The following is a 27,111-nucleotide window of genomic DNA, read 5'->3' on the forward strand; positions in this document are numbered from 1 at the left end:
AGTCTACATCTTAAATAATTTGTTAAGTTCGAGAATTTAATACAAACTTATAAAAAAAAAAATATGGAATGAATAAATCTTGTTTTGACATTTATTTTGATGTTGTGCAAATAGAATGTCATCATGAGCATCAACACCAAACATGAGATTGTGCTTTCTTTAATAGTGTTTATTTATTTATATGTTATTGATTCGACAGTAAAATTACACTTTTACAGACAGAACAGCATATAAAATCAGTATATATTTCCATTATAACTGCTGGTGGTAAAAGACAAACAAATATGGACAAAAAACAGGGTGGTTGGGATGAAGTTTGCATGAAGAGTTGAGAGATAAGTATTATTTTATGTAATTAACTAATATTGTTAGATCTGAGACATTGATATAGCACAACAAGCAAGAGCTAATTTAATATTTGTATAAACTATTCATAAAAAAAATAGCTACATGTGAAACAAACAATGATATTTGTGTTCTAAATGTTTGTGGGGTAAACATTGGACATATCTACCCCTACAACTATGTTAGAGATTTTGGAAAATATATATTAGTTATTATCTTATAGATTAGTGTTGAATGGTTTGAATTACTGCATTTGAATACAGCCTATCTGTTCATGTGAAGGGAAGAACCATTCAGGTTATTTTATTCCATTTTCTTTTCCAGTCAGCATTGGAGCTGTTCACGCAGTCTGCCTCAATATTATTCATAGCAGCTCTTGCCCCTTGTGTTTGGCTGTGCCCTTGTTCTCCTCAGCTTCAGGGTCACGGCAGGTGCACTCATCGTGATCGCAGTCCACTCCGAACTGAATGACCTGTCAATCAACCAGACATGCTTTTTTATAAACAACATCCAAAAAACACTCCACCACAAATGTGGTTAGGTTGTGTGGGTGCCCACACACAGCCTTTGAACAATAGATCAAAGTGTGGTTTGGATAATTCTACAAGAAAATACTTTAAGGCATTGCAGTAGATCAAAACAATGAGCAGTACCTTTTTCCAGACGTATGATCGATATCAACGGTTAACTGATATCAATGTTTTTTTTTTCTTTTTTTTTATTATTTTGTCTGATTTGGGGGAAAAAGTACTATGCAATCAAATATCAAACCAAGTGACATCTGCAAACAAATTATGCTAGATATTTTCTCAGAACTAATGTCACTTTTCTGAGGCATTTTTGTAATGACTTTTAACCAACCAACACAAGGTCATTTTTAGTGGATGTACAGTACAATTTGTTCAAGTTCGGACAGGTGTCCTAGCACACTAACTACAGGTTTAGTTCATCACATTAACTATGGGCATGTTCCACTAGTACTTGACAACCAGAAGGTGTCCATCCTAAATTAATAGTCCAATTATGAAAAGTTTGTCATAAATTAATCATTAATTGGCATGTTATTCCAAACCTGTATAACTTTCTTTTTAATTGGAACACAAAAGGTACATTTTCAATGAATTTTCAAATGAATATTCCAGTCAGTCTTTTCAATAATTAAACTTAGCACCACTGTGAGCAAGCTTCTCTCATAGTGCTCATGAATGTGGAACAGAACCTCTGAAATTACACACAGGGGGAAAAGTGGAGGGGGACAGCCTCCCCTCCAACCTCTCCTGCAGAAATGAAAGCACTGACCTAACTGCGCACCTCTGTGGTTCTTCAGCCCGGGAAGAACACCAATTTACAAACAAGCGCCACTTCAGGGAGTAGAGTTGCCTGGTAGAAGGGGCTCTGGCTTGGTTGATCGTGTCTACGACAGCTAGTGGTAGATCAGCTAGATCTTCCACATCCCGTCCAGGGGCCAGATGTGGAGGTTCCAGAGGTGCGGATGCCAGAGCGTGCCCCGTCCCTGAGAAAGAAGGTCCTCCCACTCCTTCCTGTCGCGAGGAGTACGAGATCCGAGAACCAAGTCCGAGTGGGCCAATAGGGAGCCACTAGAATGACTTGTTCCCCGTCCTCCCTGACCTTGCTCAGCACCTGTGCAAGCAGGCTCACTGGGGGAAATGCGTACTTGCGCAACCCCGCGGGCCAGCTGTGTGCCAGCACATCTGCCCCGAGGGGAGCCTCTGTTCGGGTGTACCAGAGCGGGAAGTGGGAGGTCTCTCGGGTGGCAAATAGGTCTACCTGGGCCTTGCCAAACCGTTCCCAAATCAGCTGGACTGACTGAGTCTGAAGCCTCCACTCTCCACTGGGCAAGCGTTTTCGTGATAGCGCGTCCGCTACCACGTTGAGGTTGCCCGGGATGTGAGTGGCACGCAGCGACTTGAGTTGCTGCTGGCTCCAAAAGAGGAGACAACGGGCAAGTCGTGACATGTGACGGGAGCATACGCCGCCTTGGCATTTAATGTACGTTACTGTGGTGGTGCTGTCTGATCGGATCAAGACGTTTTTGCCCTGAATTAGTGGGAGAAACTTCTGCAGGGCAAGAAGTACAGCCGACAACTCTAGGCAGTTGATGTGCCAGCGCAGCGGGGAACCCTTTCCAACAGCCTGCGGCTGCGTGCCCATTGCACATGACGCCCCAACCCAATTTGGAGGTGTCTGTGGTGACCAGGACGCGTCGGGACACCTGCTGCACGGGGACTCCTGTCCGTTGAAAGCAGAGGTCTGTCCAGGGTTTGAAAGTTTGGCGGCATGCGGGGGTGATGAACACACGGTTCACACACACGGGCTCAAGAGGATAGGCAGACTGGCCGCGAGGCGAGCCGCTGTTGCTTCAAGCCCAGAAGGAAGTCACCGAGCGTGTCGGGGGGCGGGTGGTTCGCGGGGATATTCCCAGCGAAACCGAGCCCGCTGCCATCCCCAAATTGCCTCCATCGCCAGCCGGGTCTCCTCAATCCCGTGGGAAGGAACGACGTGGGGGCGGATGGAGTGGCGTTCCTTCTGAGGAAGGAAAGCCGCAACGTCTATCATATACCTTTAGAAGACTTGGAATATAATTAACATGCTGCATAGCCTACTTTTATGACACTTTTATGTAATTTCATTAAGCTTCAACCTCCAGAGACCCGAGCGTGCCAACCATAAAATTATATATTTTAATTTCTGAATCTTTGTATTGATTACCATTGTCCCATGTCTACAAAACAATAGAAGATTAGAAAACATTTGCCTCTGAAAGTAAATAATTATAATAATAAAAAGATTCAGCTTTTGGATGAACCCATTGATTCTCAATGTTAAAATATACAACAAATATAGGAATGCTTATATTATTATATTATATTGAAAAGTGAAATGACCCACAGATGTGTTCATGTTGAAAGTTATTCAAAACTCAACTTTTGAAGAAATTATTTCTGAAAATCCTCATATGTGGACATCTGGGCACTACATCTCACAAGACCTGAAGTGGGAGACCCGCATTGACTCCAATGTGAAAAAGGCCCAGCAGAGATTGTACTTCCTTCACCAGTTGAGGAAATTCAACCTGCCACATTCACTGCTGATACAGTTCTACTCAGAAGTCATTGAGTCTGTCCTCTAAACTTCAGTAACTGTCTGGTTTTTTGCAGCTACGAAACTGGATATCAGAAGACTACAAAAAGGACAGTTCAGACAGCTGAGAGGATTATTGGTTGCCCCCCTCCCTTCAAGAACTGTACACTTCCAGACTGAGGAAAAAGGGTGGAAAAATCACTCTGGACCCCACTCACCCTGCCCACTACCTTTTAGACCTGTTGCCTTCTGGCAGGCAATACCTTTTAGACCTGTTGCCTTCTGGCAGGCACTACAGAGCTCTGAGCACCATTACAGTCAGTCATAGGAAAATATATTCTATATTTGTTGCTGTATTGTTTGTGCACTGGAAGCTTCTGTCACAAAGACAAATTCCTTGTATTATCTGATCATGTTTATTAGCATTAACATTTTATTAGTATTAAAAATGAATGCATTTTTAAAAGTGGCATACTAAACAAAACTAGAGATGCTTCTCTTTACATCCTAACTGGTTTCAATGACAAAACTTAGAGGTGTCTTCCCAGAGGCACTTTTGTTGGCTCTGCGCCATAGAGCGGAAATCAATGTCAGGTGTGGCAGAAATGTAACCCTTAAATGACTAGAATGTTGTGAAAATTATTTAGTCAGTTTGTATAATTTAAATTATGCATTGCATTTAGTGAAGCCAAAAGACAACATCCACAAATGTGGACACGAGGTCACACAAAGTTAAAGTGAGTCCCTTTTTTCTGCAGAAGTAAGAAAATCATATGGATTTGGAATGACAAAGTGTCAATTATGACGTAATTTTCCTTCTTGAGTTTGTCTATTAATTACATTTTCAAAGATAATTTTGTGGAATGTTGTACTTGAAGTGTGTTTGTGCTATATTTCTTTAAAAATAAATTACACTTGGATTGAAATGTGTTACTGTTCCCCTTCTATTACTCACTCAATGTTGTGTCGATGTAGTGACACTAGGGGTCACTCTTCAGAGCTACGAATACCTCCCATTCTTTGAGAAAAGGCCAATGAGAATTGGCAAGTTTAATTTGCATGCCACTCCCCCAGACATACGGGTATAAAAGGAGCTGGAATGCCCACTCCATTCCGATTTTTTTCTTCGGAGCCGAGCGGTTGTACTATCAGCAAGCTGAACACTACTGCTGTTCCATTCACCTCTTAATAAGCATATTCTGTTGGATATACAGGCGCAATTCCAGCAGGTTTCTCTCCTGCACGACGAGTGCAGATTTCGCCCCTGGGCGCTTCGACAGCACTAAAAGAGTGTATATTCCTGCTAAAGAGTATATTTTCTCTTTTAGAGCACACACATTGACGTAGAACGTCTTTTTAAAGACGCATCATTATAAAGATGCCTTTCCGTCTTTTATGTGATTTCTGGATGCGGTCACTATCTCACTGCGGGCAGTGATCACACTGAGGCAGCATTTGTGGATGGTTCATGTTCTTATTGCGAGAATATGACCACGGCAACGTTGTGGTCGTGGCTTTCCTTCTTCCGGGGAAAAGCCACTCTAGCCGACCCCCGCGATGTGCTTCTACCCACAGGTATGAGGCCGGCCCGGCTGTTGCTGGAGGCAATTTGGGGAATTCAATGGGCATGCCCTCTCCTGAGGCTAAAATGTGCGCTTTTACCACCAGTCAAGTTCACGAAGTAATGGACCCTGGCTGTCCTTCCTCCCTAGCCCTATGGTTTGCGAACTAGACGGAGGAGTTCACAGCCAGCCCCACAACGGGGTCTAATATGCCCTGTACTGGGATAAGTGCTCCACAGGTGCCGATTACTCCGGTAAACCCTGTGATGTGTATTCCGCAGTAAGGACCCACATCTCCCTTGGGCAGAGCTCTTTCTGCCCCTGATCGCTGTGTTTGTAGATCCCCCTCCTTCTTTTGTGGTGGGACCTACCACCGCGCCTCATCCAAGTGCGGCTGCTGAGCACATGTGTTGTACTGCCACACGTTGACCTCCCCTTTGGGCAGGATGTGGTCTCTGTGGGGTCTTTTCACACTGAAAGAATAGGAAAGGAAAAGAACACCTGCCCCAATACGTATGATAGCCTTAGGTGGCTCCAGCCAAATCTGATACACTGTGGAGAGAAAAACAGAGAGAAAAGGCCGCAGATGGCGCAGCATGCTCCCATGCTAGTTATGTCGCTGCCGTAGGTATGGCAGATATGACCCAGACCTTGTCTCGGCTCCTCAGCACAAATCCTGAATGGAGTGGGCATTCCAGCTCCTTTTATACCTGTATGTCTGGGGGAGTGGCATGCAAGTTCAACTCGCCAATTCTCATTGGCCATTTCTCAAAGAATGTGAGGTGTTCGGGGCTCTCAAGAGCAACTCCTAGTGTCACTACATCGACACTTTTCTAGTTCACTCCATCAGGCGGTTTGTATAATATTGTGTGAATACATTAATTCATGTTTAAGTGTAAAAAAATAACTTTTGGGGCCACTATAAATTCTACTTAAGTTCGATAGTACTGTATTTCTGTCATTAGAAAAATTGCTATGAAAGAAGGATTGGTGAGGAAAGGACAGTCAACATTCACTGCTGTAAGGAAGGAAAGGATAGAGAAAGCCCGACTCTGAGCAGATGAGTTAAGGAGGTGAGCAGATGAACACATGTTAAGAATCATCAGGAGATCCTAGTCCATGATTTGTGCCATAACCACAGGTTGCAAAATAAATTAAAATTCCCAGCTATACAGTCTACTGCAGGAAAAGTAAACATGAAATGCACCTACAGCGGTAAGCACTGATTTCACCTGATGTTTATGGGATTGTCTAATTGAAGTCCATTCAAGATTGCTCCCTCATTCCCAATAAATTTTTTGAAAGACAGTTGTCTTTAGTTTCATCATAAATAATCATGACATATTTTGTTCAATGAAAATATCAACATGGTTGGCCCACACAGAATATGATGTTTCTTAAAAGGTATAATTCGCCCAAAAAATGAAAATAATGTCAACATTTACTCACCCTTATGTTGTTTCAAACCTGTATGACTTTCTTTCTTTTATAGAATACTAAAAGGGAAGCTAAAAAGTCTCTGTTTTTCCCATACAATGAAGGCCAAACATTCTGCCTAGCATCTCCTTTTATGTTCCATAAATGAAAATCATATGGTTTGGACCAGCCTGAGACAGAGAACATATTTAAATTATGACATAATTTTAATTTTAAGGTGAGCTATCTCTATAATTGTATCTGTGCACTGTGTTTCATGTGCATGTTGCAGGTATTTGGCCGCTAGAAAAAGACAGAAGTAAGGACGAGGTGATTTTGTTTTTTTTATTGTCCAACCTTGGCTGTGAGCATTCTTTCTGGCTCTAATCCTAGACACTCTTAAACCAGATTGCCCCACCAACATAGTTGATGTGCAGCCGAGGACTTTTCCATGGCCTGCGTAAACAGGAGCATAGCAGTTCCGCTGGACCCGCAGTGGCAGGATACTACTGTTCCTCATGGTTTATTTCACTTTCTCAGTCCGTCCCTGCTTGTTAAAACAACACTATTTACAGTTGCCCATGCCTGCTGGCACCTGGCCCTCTGCTAATAAAAGCTGCTCTGGCCAGTCATTTGTTTATGATGGACACTTCCCTCTGAGCTCATTCTCTCTATGGGAGAGGGTGATGAAGACATTCATGGTAAGTGTTGACAATATGGTGGTGGTATATGAGAAAGGAAGCAAGGGCTGATAAGACTGGCACTATGAAACAGAAATTGGTAAATGGCAGAAGCACAGAATTATACATGAAGAATGGAAATAAAAGGAAAAGCCTTCAAGATGATTTACCTTTTTAGATGAGAGAGTTGATGGACAGCAGTCCCCTCCGTCATACTGGCAATACGCTCTGTTATTGATGGTGTCACACCAACCGTCTCCACCAAATGGCTTAATAAATAAATAAAGAGAGAGTTACAATTTTCAGTCATGAGCAAAAGTATACAGTGCAGTGAAAGTATTAACAGCGCTTCACTATTTCCACATTTTGTTATGTTACAGCCTTATTCCAAAATGGATTAAATTCAATATTTTCCTCAAAATTCTACAAACAATACCCCATAATGACAATGTGAAAGAAGTTTGTTTGAAATCTTTGCAAATGTATTAAAAATAAAAAATGAAACAAAATCACATGTACATTAATATCCACAGCCTTTGCTCAACATTTTGTTGAAGCACTTTTTTCACCAATTACAGCCTCAAGTCTTTTTGTGTATGATGCTACAAGCTTGGCACACCTATTTTTGGGCAGTTTTTCCCCATTCTTCTTTGCAGGACCTCTCAAGCTCCATCAGGTTAGATGGGGAGCGTCGGTCCACAGCCATTTTCAGATCTCTCCAGAGATGTTCAATCGGGTTCAAGTCTGGGCCACTCAAGGATGTCTCTGTACATTGCTGCATTCATCTTACCCTCAATCCTGACTAGTCTCCCAGTTCCTGCCACTGAAAAACATCCCCACAGCACGATGCTGCCACCACCATGCTTCACTGTAGGGATGGTAGTGGCCAGGTGATGAGCTGTGCCTGGTTTCCTCCAGACATGATGCTTGCCATTCAGGCTAAAGAGATAAATCTTTGTTTCATCAGACCAGAGAATTTTGTTTCTCATGGTCTGAGAGTCCTTCAGGTGCCTTTTGGCAAACTCCAGGTGGGCTGGACATGCACGGTTAACTGTGGGACCTTATATAGACAGGTGTGTGCCTTTCTAATTCATGTCCAATCAACTGAATTTACCACAGGTGGACTCCAATCAAGTTGTAGAAACATCTCAAGGATGATCAGTGGAAACAGGATGCACCTGAGCTCAATTTTGAGTGTCATAGCATAGGCTGTGAATACTTATGTACATGTGATTTTTTTTTATTTATTTTTTTTATAAATTTGCAAAGATTTCAAAGAAACTTCTATTGTTTGTAGAATTTTGAGGAAAACAATGAATTTAATAAATTTTGGAATAAGGCTGTCACATAACAAAATGTGGAAAAAGTGAAGTCCTGTGAATACTTTCCAGATGCATTGTATGTGGCCTGCTTCATCATTTTAAGTCACTTCTCCACTTAATGCAATAAAGTCAAAAGGAAAGCATTTAAATGAATATAAAAGTCAACATTTGAATTGTGAAAGTCAGAGGAAGTGATTTTGTGCCTCAACTGAGACAATTCACCTGGCGATCGCAAGGTATATATATATATATATACACATACATACATACATACATACATACATACATACATACACACACACACACACACCACAGTTAGTACACACCACAGTTAGTTCCGGTCCTCGAATCTGATTGGACGAGAGACGATCCATGAGCACTGATGGCGTGACAGCATCAGCTCTCAGACGCTTCACTGTGTGTATCACTCTGCTTGTGTTCGTGATGTTCTAAACTAAAGTGTAAGCGTAGTGCATATGTGTTAGGAGTTACTGTCTTTATTTTGAAATTACATATGTTAGCCAGCAGGTGGTGGCAAAAAAATCATATTTGTGTGTAATATGAGCCAGTTGGTGATGTAAAGTGAATCCGTTAGTCATTGCTTACATAGAACAGTGCTATGTGGGTTTCCACATTGGATACATACTGTTTAAAATGGCAGAGGACATCACTGTTTCTATAGTGAATGACATTTGCGCTCTGGTTACCCCAAAATAGAGAGGGATACACCACTTGGACGTCTATATTCCACTGAGAAAACTGACCTTCAGAAAGCTGTAAGCATATCTGATTGGGTGTGGCAACAGGCCACACAAGCTCCATCTCTCTCTCTCTCTCTCTCTCTCTCTCTCTCTCTCTCTCTACACACTCACACACACACACACACACACACACACACACACACACACACACACACACACACACACACACACACACACACACACACACACACACACACACACACACACACACCCGTCTTTTCTTGTTTATCCAATGACTTGTTAGAAACAGCACAAGCCGTGATTCTATTTCTGAAATGAACATTTTGAATTACTAACGGAGGCTAGGACACATCATTTGTTTTGAACCAGCAACGGCAGATTCTGATTGGTCGTGTAATAATGTATTGCACAATGCGTTTTTATGACCGTACATGTACTTGTTCATTGAACTGTTGTATATAAGCAATATCACACTCGCAATCATGCTATATGGCCCTACATAAGCACTGCTGTAATTGCCTGTGGCAGAATCATAGCAGTGCTGATGTAGGGCCATATCGTACTCTTGCTCATGTGATATAGCTTTAAAAATATATATATATATATATACACACACACACACACGCGGCTGTGGCTCAGGTAGAGCGGGTCGGTCACTAATCGCAGGGTTGGTGGTTCAATTCCCGGCCCACAGGACTCCACATCCCGAAGTGTCCTTGGGCAAGACACTGAACCCTAAATTGCTCTCAAAGGAGTTTGTGTGTGCATGTGCGTGCATGTGTGAGAGAATTGGACACAGTGTAGTATTATATAATAAAATATATTTTTTATTATTATTTTATAATAAAATAAAATGTATTTAGACTTTAGTGTACATTTGCAAACATGTTTGTATTGTTGTATTAATTTATAGTTAATTTATACTAAAATTAAGGTGTTTCTAAAGCATGAAACACTTAAGATCCATGCTCACTTGACTTATGAAATGATTCTAGGAATTAATATTTGTAATACTTCTAAAAATGTATACACTGTATATACAATATATGAGTTACTGTATGTATAATTCACAATGTATAATTGTAGTTCTCAGCATAACACCATGCACCTTGAATCTCAGAGGAATGAAATGCATGAATTATGGAAAAGGGGTTCCTGTTGCTCCAAGTAACTATATCTCAGCTGTATCTGTCCTTTCGCATTAAAATAAAACTGCACCTATTTTTCCTAACTTTATTATTCCAAAACTTTCTAACTTTTTACTTCAAACCATTACTTCACCTGTGTGAGAGCATGGCTACCAACTTTGCATTGCCCATAAGTCCAACTTTCTTCTTGTGTGGACTACTTTATCAAATGTAACTTATATAAACACTTTATAATGCCTGTCTACAGGATTTTACATAAGCTTCATGATCTGATGCCAATAACAGGAAAACAATAGCAGTCTGCCAAAGATACTTTTGGCTCTTTTGTGCATGTGGAGTCCTTTCAAAGAGTTCAGCTTCTACCTGATTTCACATCCCAATGCAAGAGCAGCTGCTGATATCCCTGTAGAATTTATCCCTGCTAAAGTACAGAAACCCAAAGTGTTTTTCCTGCCCTACTTTCAAGATCTTAGTCATAAGCATTAAGCAGTTTAATTTTTTTTTATTCTTGTCCTCATTGTAAGTTTATCCATGAGATTACTTTAACTATATTGGGAATTTATTGGCAAAAACTATTTTAAATCAATCATATATAGAATGTATTGTGTATGAATGAATCTGCTAAATATCAGAATTAAAACAAGAAAGAATAATGACCTAATACCTAAACAAATGTATTGTGTAACAATAAATGGGAAGAATGTGAGGAATGCATCTATACAGGCCAACAGAGGAATTCTGCAAGTAAATGTTAGACAATACTGTAGTCAACCATTGGAACACCTACAGGGAGTTTGGCCAAAATCATCTGACCTGTGCCTTATGAACATCTGCCACAAGACAAAACAGTCATCAAGAGAAGTCTAGATCTTGACAGAGTGGCCACTGCAAAACCATTGATCACCATGCCAACAGACAACATTACTTGATGCAAATCCAGTATGTAAATTGAAATCTCATGTTTTCCCTTTATTGGATATGAAAGGAAGAGAAGGAAAAGGAGTACGAGAGAAATGCCATTACATTCTGCTGTGTTTTTAATGTTTTAATGTTTACATTTAAAGTGATAGTTAACCCAAAAATATAAATTAAGTCATTGTTTACTCACACCTGTGTTGTTATAATCCCATATGACTTTATTTTTCTTTACAAAAAGGGAGAAATTGTGAAAATATTTTGTGCACAGTGAAGTCATACAATGGCAGTTTATGGTGACCACCTCTTCAAGCTTCAGAAGAACACAAAAGTATAATTCCAAAGATAACATTTTTTTCACGAGACTCATGGTTGTTATGAAAGCATACAATAAGGTTTGGTGAGAAACTAACCAAAATCAAATAAATTACATGGTGAAAATGTTCACTGACTGTTGAACTCCTGTGTGCATTCATGATAGGGCACGAGAGCCGCCACAGAGATAGTGACAACAGAACACAACACAGCTGCACACACAACAGAAAACAGAAGACGTGGTTACCCGCGCTATGCCAAAAATAGAAAACAAGTGATCGATGGAATGTACCATCGCTCGCCACTGCGGGTTCAGACAAAAAAATCTAATTATCATAGAAAATACACCTTTTATCGCGTGTTGTTTGCCGTCAGGTTAAGACACGGTGGGATTGTGGCTGCCTGTAGCCTCTATGTTTCTGTTTGATTTCCGAGTATTCCATTCCAAAAAAACAAGGCTGGGCATTGAAATGCATCAATTTGTCAACTACAAACTCTTCAGATACGTTTAGTAAGTTCTGTTCTCTGTTTTGTGTGCAGCTGTGTTAGATAAACAAAACAAATGCCCAAATGTTGCAAAGGAAGGCAGTGGTGGCTCAGCGGTTAAGGCTCTGGGTTACTGACCAGAAGGTTGGGGGTTCAAGCCCCAAGATACCACTGTTGGGCCCTTGAGCAAGGCCCTTGACCCTATCTGCTCCAGGGGTGCCATATCATGGCTGACCCTGCAGTTTAGCTGGGATATGTAAAACAAATCATTTCACTGAATATATATACAAAAATGTATGTATAATGTGTGACAATAGATCAATTAAAAATGTAATTAGCTGTTGCTTTTGTGCACAGGAGATCAAACTTATCATTTGCTTTTATAAAAATCATGAGTCTCATTGAATAATTTATTAAGACTTCTGATTTATACTTTTGCATTCTTTTGAAGCTTGAAGAGGTGATTACCATAAACTACCATTGTATGACTTCACTGACTTTTCATTTTTGGATAATGTAATCCTTTAACATTTATATTTTGAGGTATAGAACTGAGGTTCTACCTGAAAGCCATTGATGGGGAATTGGACCTCGACATGGGGAATTGGCCGTGGTCTACTCAATCTCTCAATGTTATTTGGAATGGTTGTCATACCTTGCAGCTCTCTTTCCATTCCCTCTGTTTCACCATGGGCTATGCCCATCTTGCAAAATATGTTAAAGCCCTGATGAGTTCAGTGCACTATATGCACCAAAACTCTTGCCTTGCTGTCGTGTCAGGTACGCCCCTGCTATGCGGCAACAGCGAGCATTGAAACAAATATGCAGTGATTTAATTTATGGTGTGAAACAGTACTTGGAGACAAAGTGATTTGCTGTCTGTTGTAACATTTATTTAATCAATTGGCATGGTTGCTAGGGTGGGTAGAGTCACGTTGGGTTAACCTCCTCACGGTCACTATAATGTGGTTCTCGCTCTCGGTGGGGTGCGTGGTGAGTTGTGCTGCGGAAAATAACATGCCCATAATTTGCTCTCTCTCGAACCGTCGTCACCGGCCAGCTTTATCCCTCGTGCGCCCCATCAGGCCGATTGGGGACCAGGCGTGCGACATTCTAGCCCAGCCCCGCCCCCCTCCGCTCCACAGGCATTTGTAGTTATTGCAAAAAGAGGTTCATTATTTTTGTACTTTAGAAGTTTTGTTTGAGTAGTAAACTGAGAAGCATATATATATATATATATATATATATATATATCAGTATGATTGAGTAATCTGTACTTCTCTGTTCCATAACCATCTGCAACTGCATGTAGCTGATTTATTTATAAGGATTTGCTGTGCAGTTTATTGGGTGCTTGTAACAAAAAGACTTTCATCATTGTTTCAGGACTTAGTAGGAAAGATACCATGTAACTACAGTAATCTGATCATAAATATGCTGGTATTGATTTGCATACCTCCTCAGATAGCTTTCGGTTCCCTCTGGAATTAGTGTCAGTGCAATCTGTCCAAAATTGGTATCTATTCTAAAATTCATTTTCCTGGATTCCTCTCAAAGAGGGGTTTTAGTAGGCAATGTTTTTTGGGCAGCATCCAAAGCTTGATTTAGATTATGTGAATTTATTGAAAGTGAATCCTTGTATGAGTCACTTAAAAAATATGTATTTTCAAAAAACACAATTAACCCCTAGCAACAGTGTCTGGGATGAGCACTCACAATTTCAGATACTAGAAAACAACAAGATGTTTTAATTTCTGAAGTAAGCAATCCACCAGAAAAAAATCAAGGTGTCTTTTCACCTTACGTGACATGAAATCCCTAAAATTCCCACTGCTGTGAGGGAGGATACACTCCACAGGTTGCCTGACCGACCATGTATAATGCTAAGCGAAAGATAAAATAAACAAAATAAACTCCAAGGCAACAACCTGTTTTCATGGACAAAAATGTTTTGAGGCCTCATGTTTGTGCTGGCAACTCGCTTCACTAAAGTATGCACCCCTTGATTGGCTCTCCCCAGAGTTCTCAAAAGACTACTAATTATGTTCCCCTCCATTTCATTCCTAATGTATTTTTTATTTTATTTTTTTCAAATAAAACCTGAACATACTGAAAAACAAATTTTTGGTTTCAATTTACAGCAGTGGAAGGGTGAATTCCATTTTGTGTGTGTGTTGCCAACTCGTTCCATTATTTTCAGATGAAGAAACCCTGAGCGTGGCCTGAGAGGAATCAGATGACCATTCTTTTAACCAAATTTGCATCAAGGAATCTGAACAGTGGTTAATTTGTGGCATTGTTTGTATGGTTTTCTAAAAAGGAGGCACAAATGATGGGAAATAATTGCCCAAATCTTTGGAGGCTGATATGAAGCAGTCAAATAAACTTTACTTGATAGTAACAGAGATACAAAGACAGATTCAAAATAATCTAAAATAAAACAACAACAAAAAAAAACAAATCCACAAAATTCCAAAAAACTCAGGGGATATTTTTGGAGTGGAACTTTGGCTTACTATAGATTCACTGTGCAATATACTCTGCATACTGCTAACCATAAATAGTTAGTGAAACAGTTAGCATTACTCAATGGTAAATGGCTGAGTTTGGCCATAAAGATATTGCTGAAGTAGTATGAGAAGTATGGGTAGTATGCCATTCCAAACTCAGACAACTGGTCTCATTCACTAATAATTATTGCATCGGTGTTGTGTAAATTTCCACCTGATTCAAAACACATGTTTATGCACATGTAGGCCTCATTCATGAAACATAAGCAGCACTACTTTGTGTAAATCGTTCATAAATCTGTTCTTAAGTAAATTCTTAGATTTATGAAATTCTTCGTATTTTCAAAACATAAGACATCTGAACGTGTTGTGTTCTTTCAGGCAAACTGCCATAATTACATTTTGATAGAAGGAAAACATTAACCTTAAACAATTTCATTTTCTCGAAAATAATTTATAACCTCAAATGTGACTGGTTGGACAGTTTATTTTTTATGAGCTCAATTTAGGTTTCATAATTTAGAATAGGCATTGGTAAATCACGCTCAGTTGATAACATATGGTCAATGCTAATGAGGTAATCCCATAAATAAATCACATCTCGGGCAGGTGCATGCACAATACAATGGGGAAAAATAAAGAAAAAAAGCCATGCACACTGTCGTAGAGCTTGCAAAACTGTAATATCTTAAAGCGTTTCAGTCAAAGATCTTCTATGAACCCTTTACACAGACCTGTTATGACAAGTTTCTGCCTTATTTAACAACTTAAATTTAGCAAATTTTTATATTTCCAATTCCAATTAATATTTAGTGTAAATTTATAACATTGTACTTTGTATTATATTAGCCTGGAATGAGTTTAAAAAAAAAAAAAAAATCAGTTACCCGGTCTTCTAAGGGAACTTTCACACTAGCACTTTTGGTGCGCACCCGAATTACGTCAAAGTTTGGTTCCTTTGGATAATGTGAATGCTGTTTTCCAAACCCGGTGCATACCCGGGTCCTCTTGAAAAAGTGGTCTCGGGTATGGTTCATGTGAACTCCATTCCTGCTAATATGAATGCAATCGTACCAAATCATGGAAATGTAAGTCAATCCAAGCCAATCACATGTAAGCCATTGCTTTATAAGTCTGCTCACAATCGATCACATAGATGTTTCTGTGTGCTAACATGGCAACATCATTCTATAGCACTGTCTTATGTTGAGTCCATTTCGCTCTCCGACTAGCTAACATCCAGCTATGGACACAAACTTATTCACTGTACCTTACCTTATCCAGAATCAGCAGTCCTCGCACAACACACGTCTGAGAATTTCCAGATTCTCAGTGGGATCGAGCCCTCTCGAAATCATAATAGACATGTTCTGAACTCTCCAGGCCACAGGAGAACCAGTGCACAGAACACCTCTGGAAGCCTGCCTTCCCTTCCCAACAACGCCATCTCTTCATCTCATCTTCTACCCAAATCAAACCCTTGGGGAGTAAACAATCAGCAAACCCGGATCTTCATCCATATCTCATTCACTTAGGAGATCTCCCTCAATCGAGCAACTGCATCCTCAATAGGAATGCACAACCCGGCGCAGAATGAGTGCGCTCCTCGCCAAGTCTGTCAAAATCATCGGCTCAGGCAGCGGCTGATTTCCATCAAAAATAAGCCAAGTTCTTATCATATCCATCAAATGCATTCAGATTTAGTCATGGGTCTAACACATCAGCATCAATATCAAAAGGCAATATTTCATGTCAACAGCGCATTCGCTCTTATAGTATTGGCAGGCAACCATGCGTTCACAGCGTGATCACATGAGGGTAACCCGGTCTGGTTCACTCGCATGTCATTCACCATGTTGCATGCCCAAGTGTTCCCCATCGGGGAATTAAGATCATTATTCAGGCATGTCATGATGTACTGTGCTCATTGTAAGGGGTCCCATCACTCATTCAGTAAGATATCCCTGTTTTGTTGGTTGCCTTCACTCTAAATCCCGTTGCAGGTGCTTTCCAATACAAGGAATCATCCGTATTATTGGATACAACCTGTGCCGAATCAAGCTCATTCATTTCATCATGCCACTGTCAATTTCTGTTCCTGCTGGTAAGTCATAGCTCCCTCCTAATGCTTTTGTTATTTCTTCAGCTATGTTGCCAAATGCCTTGTTGATTTTAAAGTTATGAACATTTTAGTTTTGCTCCACTCAATTCATAATATTATATATATATATATATATATATATATAAAAAATCAAAAAACGCAGATATCAAAAGACTATTTCAAATCATGCCCATTCACCCCGCCAAATGGCCCCTCTCCAGTGTCCATGGCAGTCAAAATTTGACTTTGCTATCCGACTCACTCTTGGGTGCAGAAGTAGCACTCATGTTTTAATTCTCTATCGGAAGGCCTAAACTGGATCCTTCTCAATCACTTTAAGTTCCCCTTCGTACTAAACCTGCTTGACGATTTCTTGCTCATCGATCACTCTGCTACCCACACCCCTATTTCTGGACGTTCTATTGAGTCGGGTGTTCCCCCTCAAGTGGAAAAAAAAAAAACACATACTCTGCCTACCCCTCTCAGACCTCCGGCAGGATTATGCCCCTCCTTACAACCCCATTTAAATTCATGCAGGAAGGACTTGCCCGGTCCACACTCACTTCCTACAACTCCACCTGGGCCCACTATTCCTCCTTCTGCCAGTCACACAGTACTCTATTTTCTGTTCTGATCTCAGTGTGCATGTTCATTTCCTTTTGCTTTCACACTAGACATCTCAAATGTCCTCCCCTATTCATCACTCTATCCCTAGCCCCCATGTTGTGCTATTGGTTCAGAAACAACATCTTTGGACCACCAGACAGGGCTTACGCCAAAAAAAGACATTACATTTCTGTTTTATATTCAACAAGTAAATGGCATCTTAAATTTCACTCAAGTCTGCGAGTCTACCAGATAGAAATGTAAGCGCAGCGTAGTTCTAGCGGGAAGTCTAGCAGCTGCACATCATCGCACCATTAGCTAGGTAACTCCTAGCCAATCACATACAAGCCATTGCTTTATAAGTCACAATCTATCACATTGCTGTTTCAGTGTGCTAACATGGCAACCTCCACCACCCCACCACCACCAGTTGAGTCCCGTCCTGCACGGGTGTAGGCTCCTTGCCCCTGCCTCCTATCTCAGGCAGGAAATGACGGTTCCGAGTACAACTTCTTCGGACCGCCAGACGGGGCTTACGCCAAAGAGGGACATTACATTTCTGTTTTATATGCATCAAACAAATGTCATCTTAAATTTCACTCAAGTCTGCGAGTCAACTGCTTGTTGTAGGGCCTTGACCCAATCAAAATGGTGGTGGAAACCACATGACCCTTTGTTCTATAATCAAAGGAGAGACAATGAACTCAGTTTTCCGTCACAGTTTCACAGCTGGATGTGTAGTCCCGCCCATGGACCCAGTCTCAAAAGCCATTGGTCGAGATCTGCCCAAGACAGATGACGTCATCTTTTCAATAAAACCCGTGGACAGATCTCTCTGTGCTAAAGAGATATCTGTATTTGTGCACATTCTGAAGGAGTTTTCCCTCCATTTTGGACAAAGAACAAAAAGAGGCTACGTTTTTCAAACCTCACCATTTGGCCACGGTAGAGTAAGATTAACTTAGCTTTGTTCCAGTCTAGTATAATTATTATAACCAGTTCATTCATTTTCACTGCAAGACAACAGTGAATTTATTTTGAAAACAGAAAAAGGTGACCAGCTTCCCTTCTCCCTCGTTTTCTTTCAACGTTTATCTCCAGCATTACTCTCCATCATCGGACCCGAGAAATAGAGCAGAGACGCACGAAGTCTTTTCGCTGTCGAGCGTAAAACCAAGGACCAATCCAGACCATTTCTCCTGACCGCTCAACACTACAAGAATTCGAACGGACAACCCTGCTGAAATCACACAGGATTTCCCAAGTAAGGCTTGATATCTGGGCAGATTTAGTTTAGAAACTGTGAATTTTCTTGTGCAACTAAATCGTATATTTGACTCTAAATGCTGATGTTTTGAGTATAATATTGTATGTTTAACTCTGATCGCTGTATGATGTTTTGATTTGTGAGATCGTAATTTTGGGTGAAATGTTTTGTTGAGTGATCTGAACTAGTAATTCAGTCCCGCTGTTACGAGCAGTCACCCTCAATTAGATTTCATGCACCACTTTTTGTTCGCTCTCTGTCTCTGATATTTATGGAGTGAGCAAACTGTGGTTTATGTCTGACTCAGGCTGGTGTCTCATTCTTCTTTCATCAGTTCCTTTGTGTGTCCGCTCAATGACATACTCACGTGGTATTAGCTCCACTGCTCTGGAACTGATCCAGCCATCTTTCCTTTCTCCTTCCCTCCAACACTTAAATGATCTTTGGCTCTGCCATTTTGTTTCCTTTGTTACCATATCTAGACACACACCCCCACACACATATACACATTAGCAAATGGCTTCACTATTAGTTAGGATTTCCTCATGTTTTGTGTTATATTCAGATAGTATGGGCAGTGTTCATTAATACTTGATTATAATAAATCTTGTTATATTATAATAAGAAATACACCTGGTTGTTTTTGCTTGAATATTGTGTTAAAGCCAGCCTCTGCCATATCAAGAACTCCCATATTACCTCAGTGTATTGTTATCTTATTGGTGTTAGAAGCTAACGGTGATTAGATTACTGTTAGATTTGTATGGCAATAATTTTACTAGATCCTCCCCTTTTTTATTATTTTGATTAATAATTAAAATACTCAACTTTCAGGGTAGATTTTTATGAGACTCGATCAGTGCCTCATGCTCGCGGCTGACAAACGCTAACATTTACCATATTATTGCACATTCAATGCATCCGTGGGAGACAAACACAAGTGTTGTTCTGTGCATGGCTAGTTTTCGTGGTAAATCCAAAGACAAACTCTGTAGCACCCCCTTTAAAATGGGCATAGTTTTCCAAAAGCCACCAGGTGGAAATAGACCCATGGTGCTTGGGCCCATCATCACTGCTTGCAGCTATATTTTAGTATTATATTTCTATTTAGCCTGCACGGAGTTTGTGCCTCCCAGAGTCGTGGTGCCCCTGAACACTCGCCTAATTGTGTCACATTTTTTATTTATTTAGACACATTATTTTTATTTATATACAAAGTCTAAACTTTTCGCAGACTTATGAAACAGAATACAAATTTCTATGTTAAAAATAATTAGAAATTTAAGTAAAGCACATTGCATTGTAGGATCCAGTATTCTGCGAAAAGTGCTCTGCTGTATACTGTACATTTTGGCAAATCTAGTATAATAGTACTCTAAGTTTACAGAAAAGTTGTATACTGTGCGCATTACTATGCATAATACATAAAATATACTATATACTGCAGCAATAGCAAGAGTTGTACAGTAAATATGCTCTTCTGAACAACAAATCGCAGAGTTCAGAATGCCATACTACCATACTACTCTTACTATTTCTGCTCTGTGTAGATATAGATTTTCCCAATCCAAAATCCCCCACCTTTGTATTTGTTTGGACATTATATTTGAACGAGAATTATGTGAGTTTGGCAGAACACAGGGTTAATGATTTAAGTAATCTCTTGGAATACCATAAAGCAGACATGGCCAGTCAGAACAGGAGTAGGACAGAACAGGAGGAAAACTTTTCCAATTATTTGTCCATAATTCACAATGGCTCGTGTCACACTCATGCAGAAACAAGGCTTCAATATTGCTTTGCAAAAGACATGCCTGCATTTCAGACAAAGAATATTTAGTGCTTACAAAGCACTGAGCATAAGATGTATATCATTTTATTAGCTTTTGTGGCCTAACATTTACAGAATTTCCAATACAGGACTAATACTGAGAATGTCACCCGCTAAAGTGACTAGTAAGAATGACTAAGTTATCAGCCACTGCTGATTTACACCCACATTTGGCACATGGGCAGATGTAAATGTCAAGCCCTGATAGACAGTACACCATTCTGAACTCAGCTAGAGTTTTAAATAGGCTGAATAATAAGGCAAACAGGTACAGGTTAGCTGAAGGCTTAATTTCTGGTTCCACATTAGTGATAACTCTCTGCTGCCACCAATGTGTGTGGAAGCATTGTGACATCATCTTTCAAAAGCATAAATCCTTGAATCAAGGTTAACTAAGTAAACTTTTGAAACAGTATGAAAACAATCTCCTCAAAGAACCAGGAGTAATGATAATAGAGTAATCCTCTTTATATGATTGACTAAACTGGTTAAAATTCAAATAATGATCTTGATACATATAGTACAACCTGAACTGACCTCTTCTCATATCATCAGTCTATTATTGGGAAAGGCCATCTTGATCTGCTGCAGAGCATTTGGAACAAAGCTGTAGTATAATTAGTGGTGCTTGCAAAGCATCACTATTGTAATCTCACATACTTATTATTTTTATTAGTGGTGCTTGCAAAGCATCACTATTATAATCTCACATACTTACTATTATTGGTGCTTGCAAAGCATCACTATTGTAATCTCACATACTTACTATTAGTGGTGCTTGCAAAGCATCACTATTGTAATCTCACATACTTACTATTAGTGGTGCTTGCAAAGCATCACTATTGTAATCTCACATACTTACTATTAGTGGTGCTTGCAAAGCATCACTATTGTAATCTCACATACTTATTCTTCTTTTTATTAGTGGTGCTTGCAAAGCATCACTATTGTAATCTCACATACTTATTCTTCTTTTTATTAGTGGTGCTTGCAAAGCATCACTATTGTAATCTCACATACTTATTCTTCTTTTTATTAGTGGTGCTTGCAAAGCATCACTATTGTAATCTCACATACTTATTATTAGTGGTGCTTGCAAAGCATCACTATTGTAATCTCACATACTTATTATTAGTGGTGCTTGCAAAGCATCACTATTGTAATCTCACATACTTATTATTAGTGGTGCTTGCAAAGCATCACTATTGTAATCTCACATACTTATTATTAGTGGTGCTTGCAAAGCATCACTATTGTAATCTCACATACTTATTATTAGTGGTGCTTGCAAAGCATCACTACTGTAATCTCACATACTTATTATTCTTCTTTTTATTAGTGGTGCTTGCAAAGCATCACTATTGTAATCTCACATACTTATTCTTCTTTTTATTAGTGGTGCTTGCAAAGCATCACTATTGTAATCTCACATACTTATTATTAGTGGTGCTTGCAAAGCATCACTATTGTAATCTCACATACTTATTATTCTTCTTTTTATTAGTGGTGCTTGCAAAGCATCACTATTGTAATCTCACATACTTATTCTTCTTTTTATTAGTGGTGCTTGCAAAGCATCACTATTGTAATCTCACATACTTATTTTTATTTTTAGTGGTGCTTGGAAAGCATCACTATTGTAATCTCACATCTATCTCCGTACAAAACTTCGGCACCTAACTCGTCCCGCACCGTTTGGCGTAGACCCACGAATGAGGTGTCAAATCGAACGGCCTATTGAGGACACGTGTGCTATGACTTTTATAAGCGATCGGGGGTACGGTATTTGCCCCAGGGGCAAAAAAGCGGCCGAAAAATCCCATAGACTTAACATTGCGACAAACTTTGACGCGTCACAGCTCCGAGCGAGGATTTCGCAGAAACGTGTGATTTGCCACATTTGAAGAGGCTGGCAGGCTCTGTAAGAGCATACCTCAATATGGGGTAAAAGTTGCACCCCTGGGGGGCAGGAGCTGCCCAAAAATGCCCCAATTGACTTATAATGGTGTAATAGGGATTTTTTATTAAACATAGCTGTGGATCACAGTGTCATAGAGACAAGGGGCCTGCCTCATTTTACTCAGACGACCAATCAGTCTCTCAGGATCATTGCAAAGCTATCAAGCCACACCCTAGCAACCATTTAGAGCACCTTAGCAACAAGTCCCATAGACTTCTAATGAAAGAGATCAAAGGGATATCTCTGGATAGAAGTGTCATATAAACACAAGGGTGGTCTCGTTTGACTCGGGGCAGCAAACAGCCAATCATGAATCACCTCAACACTTCCTAGCCCCTCCCTAGCAACAATTGTCGAGCACCTTAGCAACCAAAATCCATAGAGGGATATCTTCCATTTTGAATGTCACAGAGACATGGGAGTTGGTTTATATCATTCATACTGACAAGCAGCCTTTGGAATTTCATGATTGGCAGCTGCCAAGCCACTCCCTAGCAACTACACATAGTACCCTAGCAACAGAGTAACAAATCACATATCTCTGCATCAGAAAAACGTAGAGACTTCCGGGTTGACTTATTTCAATCAGGATGGCAAGAAGACTTGATTAGTATCACTATGGTAACTGCATAGCAACCACATGGGGTTACCCTAGCAACCGAGTAACAAATCACATATCTCTAGATCAGAAAAATGTAGAGACTTCCGGGTTGACTTATTTCAATCAGGATGGCAAGGAGACTTGATTAGTATCACTATGGTAACTGCCTAGCAACCAGATGGGGTTACCCTAGCAACCGAGTAACAAATCACATATCTCTGCATCAGAAAAACATAGACACTTCCGGGTTGACTTATTTCAATCAGGATGTCAAGGAGACTTGATTAGTATCATTCTGGTAACTGCCTAGCAACCAGATGGGGTTACCCTAGCAACCGAGTAAGACATCACATATCTCTGCACCAGAAAATAGTACAGACTTCCGGGTTGACTTATTTCACTCATGATGGAAAGGAGCCATGTATTGTATTACCTTGCTAACTGCATAGCAACCACATGGGCTTACCCTAGCAACCTAGTAACAAATCACATATTTCTGCACCAGAAAATCATACAGACTTCTGGGTTCATTTATTTATGACCATAATTTTTGTCCTTTTCAAGCATGCTATTTGACGAGTTTTGCCACGGCAAGCACCACTCACATTTTCTTCAGGAAATGTACCTATCTAGTTATTTTTATATCTCCGTACAAAACTTCGGCACCTAACTCGTCCCGCACCGTTTGGCGTAGACCCACGAATGAGGTGTCAAATCGAACGGCCTATTGATGACACATGTGCTATGACTTTTATAAGCGATCGGGGGTATGGTATTTGCCCCAGGGGAAAAAAAGCGGCCGAAAAATCCCATAGACTTAACATTGCGACAAACTTTGACGCGTCACAGCTCCGATCGAGGATTTCACAGAAACGTGTGATTTGCCACATTTGAAGAGGCTGGCAGGCTCTGTAAGGGCATACCTCAATATGGGGTAAAAGTTGCACCCCTGGGGGGCAGGAGCTGCCCAAAAATGCCCCAATTGACTTATAATGGTGTAGGACGGCCAATGAAATGAAATGGCATAGGGATTTTGTATTGAACATAGCTCTGGATCACAGTGTCATAGAGACGAGCTCATTTTACTCAGACGACCAATCAGTCTCTCAGGATCATTGTGAAGCTATCAAGCCATGCCCTAGCAACCATTTAGAGCACCTTAGCAACAAGTCCCATAGACTTCTATTGAAACAGATCAAAGGGATATCTCCGGATAGAAGTGTCATAGAAACACAAGGGTGGTCTCGTTTGACTCGGGGCAGCAAACAGCCAATCATGAATCACCTCAACACTTCCTAGCCCCTCCCTATCAACCATTGTCGAGCACCTTAGCAACCAAAATCCATAGAGGCATATCTTCGATTCTGAATGTCACAGAGGCATGGGAGTTGGTTTATATCACTCATACTGACAAGCAGCCTTTGAAGTTTCACGATTGGCAGCTGCCAAGCCACTCCCTAGCAACTACACAGAGTACCCTAGCAACCGTTTAGCAATAACTATATCTCTGCACCAGAAAATCAGAGAGACTTCTGGGTTGATTTATTTCAATCAGGATGGCAAGGACACTTCATAAGTATCACTATGGTAACTGCCTAGCAACCACATGGGGTTACCCTAGCAACCGAGTAACAAATCACATATCTCTGCATCAGAAAAACGTAGAGACTTCCGGGTTGACTTATTTCACTCAGGATGGAAAGGAGCCATGTATTGTATTACCTTGGTAACTGCATAGCAACCACATGGGCTTACCCTAGCAACCGAGTAACAAATCACATATTTCTGCACCAGAAAATCGTATAGACTTCTGGGTTGATTTATTTATGACCATGATTTTTGTTCTTTTCAAGTTACAGCATGCTGTTTGACGAGTTTTGCCACGGCAAGCACCACTCACATTTTCTTCAGGAAATGTACCCATCTAGTTTTTAGTGGTGCTTGCAAAGCATCACTATTGTAATCTCATCATTATACTTTTATTTTAGTGGCGCATCACTATTGTAATCTCACATACTTATTTTTATTTTTATACTTTTTATTATTCTATCTCCGTACAAAACTTCGGCACCTAACTCGTCCCGCACCGTTTGGCGTAGACCCACGAATGAGGTGTCAAATCGAACGGCCTATTGAGGACACGTGTGCTATGACTTTTATAAGCGATCGGGGTACGGTAATTGCCCCAGGGGCAAAAAAGCGGCCGAAAAATCCCATAGACTTAACATTGCGACAAACTTTGACGCGTCACAGCTCCGAGCGAGGATTTCGCAGAAACGTGTGATTTGCCACATTTGAAGAGGCTGGCAGGCTCTGTAAGAGCATACCTCAAAATGGGGTAAAAGTTGCACCCCTGGGGGGCAGGAGCTGCCCAAAAATGCCCCAATTGACTTACAATGGTGTAGGACGGCCCATGAAATGAAATGGCATTGGGATTTGTATTCAACATAGCTCTGGATCACAGTGTCATAGAGACAATGGGGCGGGCTCATTTTACTCAGACGACCAATCAGTATCTCAGGATCATTTTGAATCTATCAAGCCACGCCCTAGCAACAATTTAGAGCACCTTAGCAACAAGTCCCATACACTTCTAATGAAAGACATCAAAGGGATATCTCCGGATAGAAGTTTCATAGAAACACAAGGGTGGTCTCGTTTCACTCGGGGCAGCAAACAGCCAATCATGAATCACCTCAACACTTCCTAGCCCCTCCCTAGCAACCATTGTCGAGCACCTTAGCAACCAAAATCCATAGAGGATATCTTCCATTCTGAATGTCACAGAGGCATGGGAGTTGGTTTATATCATTCATACTGACAAGCAGCCGTTGGAGATTAATGATTGGCAGCTGCCAAGCCACTCCCTAGCAACTAAACAGAGTACCCTAGCAACCCTTTAGCAGTAACTATATCTCTGCACCAGAAAATCAGAGAAACTTCTGGGTTGATTTATTTCAATCAGGATGGCAAGGACACTTCATTAGTATCACTATGATATACTGCCTAGCAACCAGATGGGGTTACCCTAGCAACCGAAAGTAACAAATCACATATCTCTGCACCAGAAAATAGTACTGACTTCCGGGTTGATTTATTTCACTCAGGATGGCAAGGACACTTCATTACTATCACTATGGTAACTGCCTAGCAACCAGATGGGGTTACCCTAGCAACCGAGTAACAAATCACATATCTCTGCATCAGAAAAACGTAGAGACTTCCGGGTTGACTTATTTCAATCAGGATGGCAAGGACACTTGATTACTATCACTATGATTACTGCCTAGCAACCACATGGGGTTACCCTAGCAACCGAGTAACAAATCACATATCTCTGCACCAGAAAATAGTACTGACTTCCGGGTTGATTTATTTCACTCAGGATGGCAAGGACACTTGATTACTATCACTATGGTAACTGCCTAGCAACCAGATGGGGTTACCCTAGCAACCGAGAAACACATCACATATCTCGGCACCAGAAAAGAGTACAGACTTCCAGGTTGATTTATTTCAACCAGGATGGCAAGGACACTTCATTAGTATCAATATGGTAACTGCCTAGCAACCACATGGGGTTACCCTAGCAACCGAGTAACAAATCACATATCTCTGCATCAGAAAAACGTAGATACTTCTGGGTTGACTTATTTCAATCAGGATGGCAAGGACACTTGATTACTATCACTATGGTAACTGCCTAGCAACCAGATGGGGTTACCCTAGCAACCAAATAACAAATCACATATCTCTGCATCAGAAAAACGTAGAGACTTCCGGGTTGACTTATTTCAATCAGGATGGCAAGGACACTTGATTACTATCACTATGATTACTGCCTAGCAACCAGATGGGGTTACCCTAGCAACCGAGTAACAAATCACATATCTCTGCACCACAAAATAGTACTGACTTCCGGGTTGATTTATTTCACTCAGGATGGCAAGGACACTTGATTACTATCACTATGGTAACTGCCTAGCAACCAGATGGGGTTACCCTAGCAACCGAGAAACACATCACATATCTCGGCACCAGAAAAGAGTACAGACTTCCAGGTTGATTTATTTCAACCAGGATGGCAAGGACACTTCATTAGTATCAATATGGTAACTGCCTAGCAACCACATGGGGTTACCCTAGCAACCGAGTAACAAATCACATATCTCTGCATCAGAAAAACGTACATACTTCTGGGTTGACTTATTTCAATCAGGAT

The 27,111-nt window shown here is 40.6% G+C and overlaps 1 protein-coding gene across 1 annotated transcript in view; it reads right to left on the reverse strand.

Moving 5' to 3' along the window:
* Positions 1 to 257: 257 nt before the first annotated feature.
* LOC127649290 (pappalysin-2-like) overlaps positions 258 to 27,111 on the reverse strand; it is a 116,111-nt gene continuing 89,257 nt past the window's right edge. The window contains exons 22-23 of the mRNA XM_052134334.1: positions 7,276 to 7,374; positions 258 to 817 (exon numbers count right to left, since the gene is read on the reverse strand). Coding sequence (XP_051990294.1) covers positions 710 to 817; positions 7,276 to 7,374 — 207 coding nt within the window. The 3' untranslated portion in view covers positions 258 to 709. The remainder of the gene's footprint in view (positions 818 to 7,275; positions 7,375 to 27,111) is intronic.

The sequence above is a fragment of the Xyrauchen texanus genome, chromosome 9 (genome assembly GCF_025860055.1).
Source record: "Xyrauchen texanus isolate HMW12.3.18 chromosome 9, RBS_HiC_50CHRs, whole genome shotgun sequence".
Lineage (NCBI taxonomy): Eukaryota > Metazoa > Chordata > Actinopteri > Cypriniformes > Catostomidae > Xyrauchen > Xyrauchen texanus.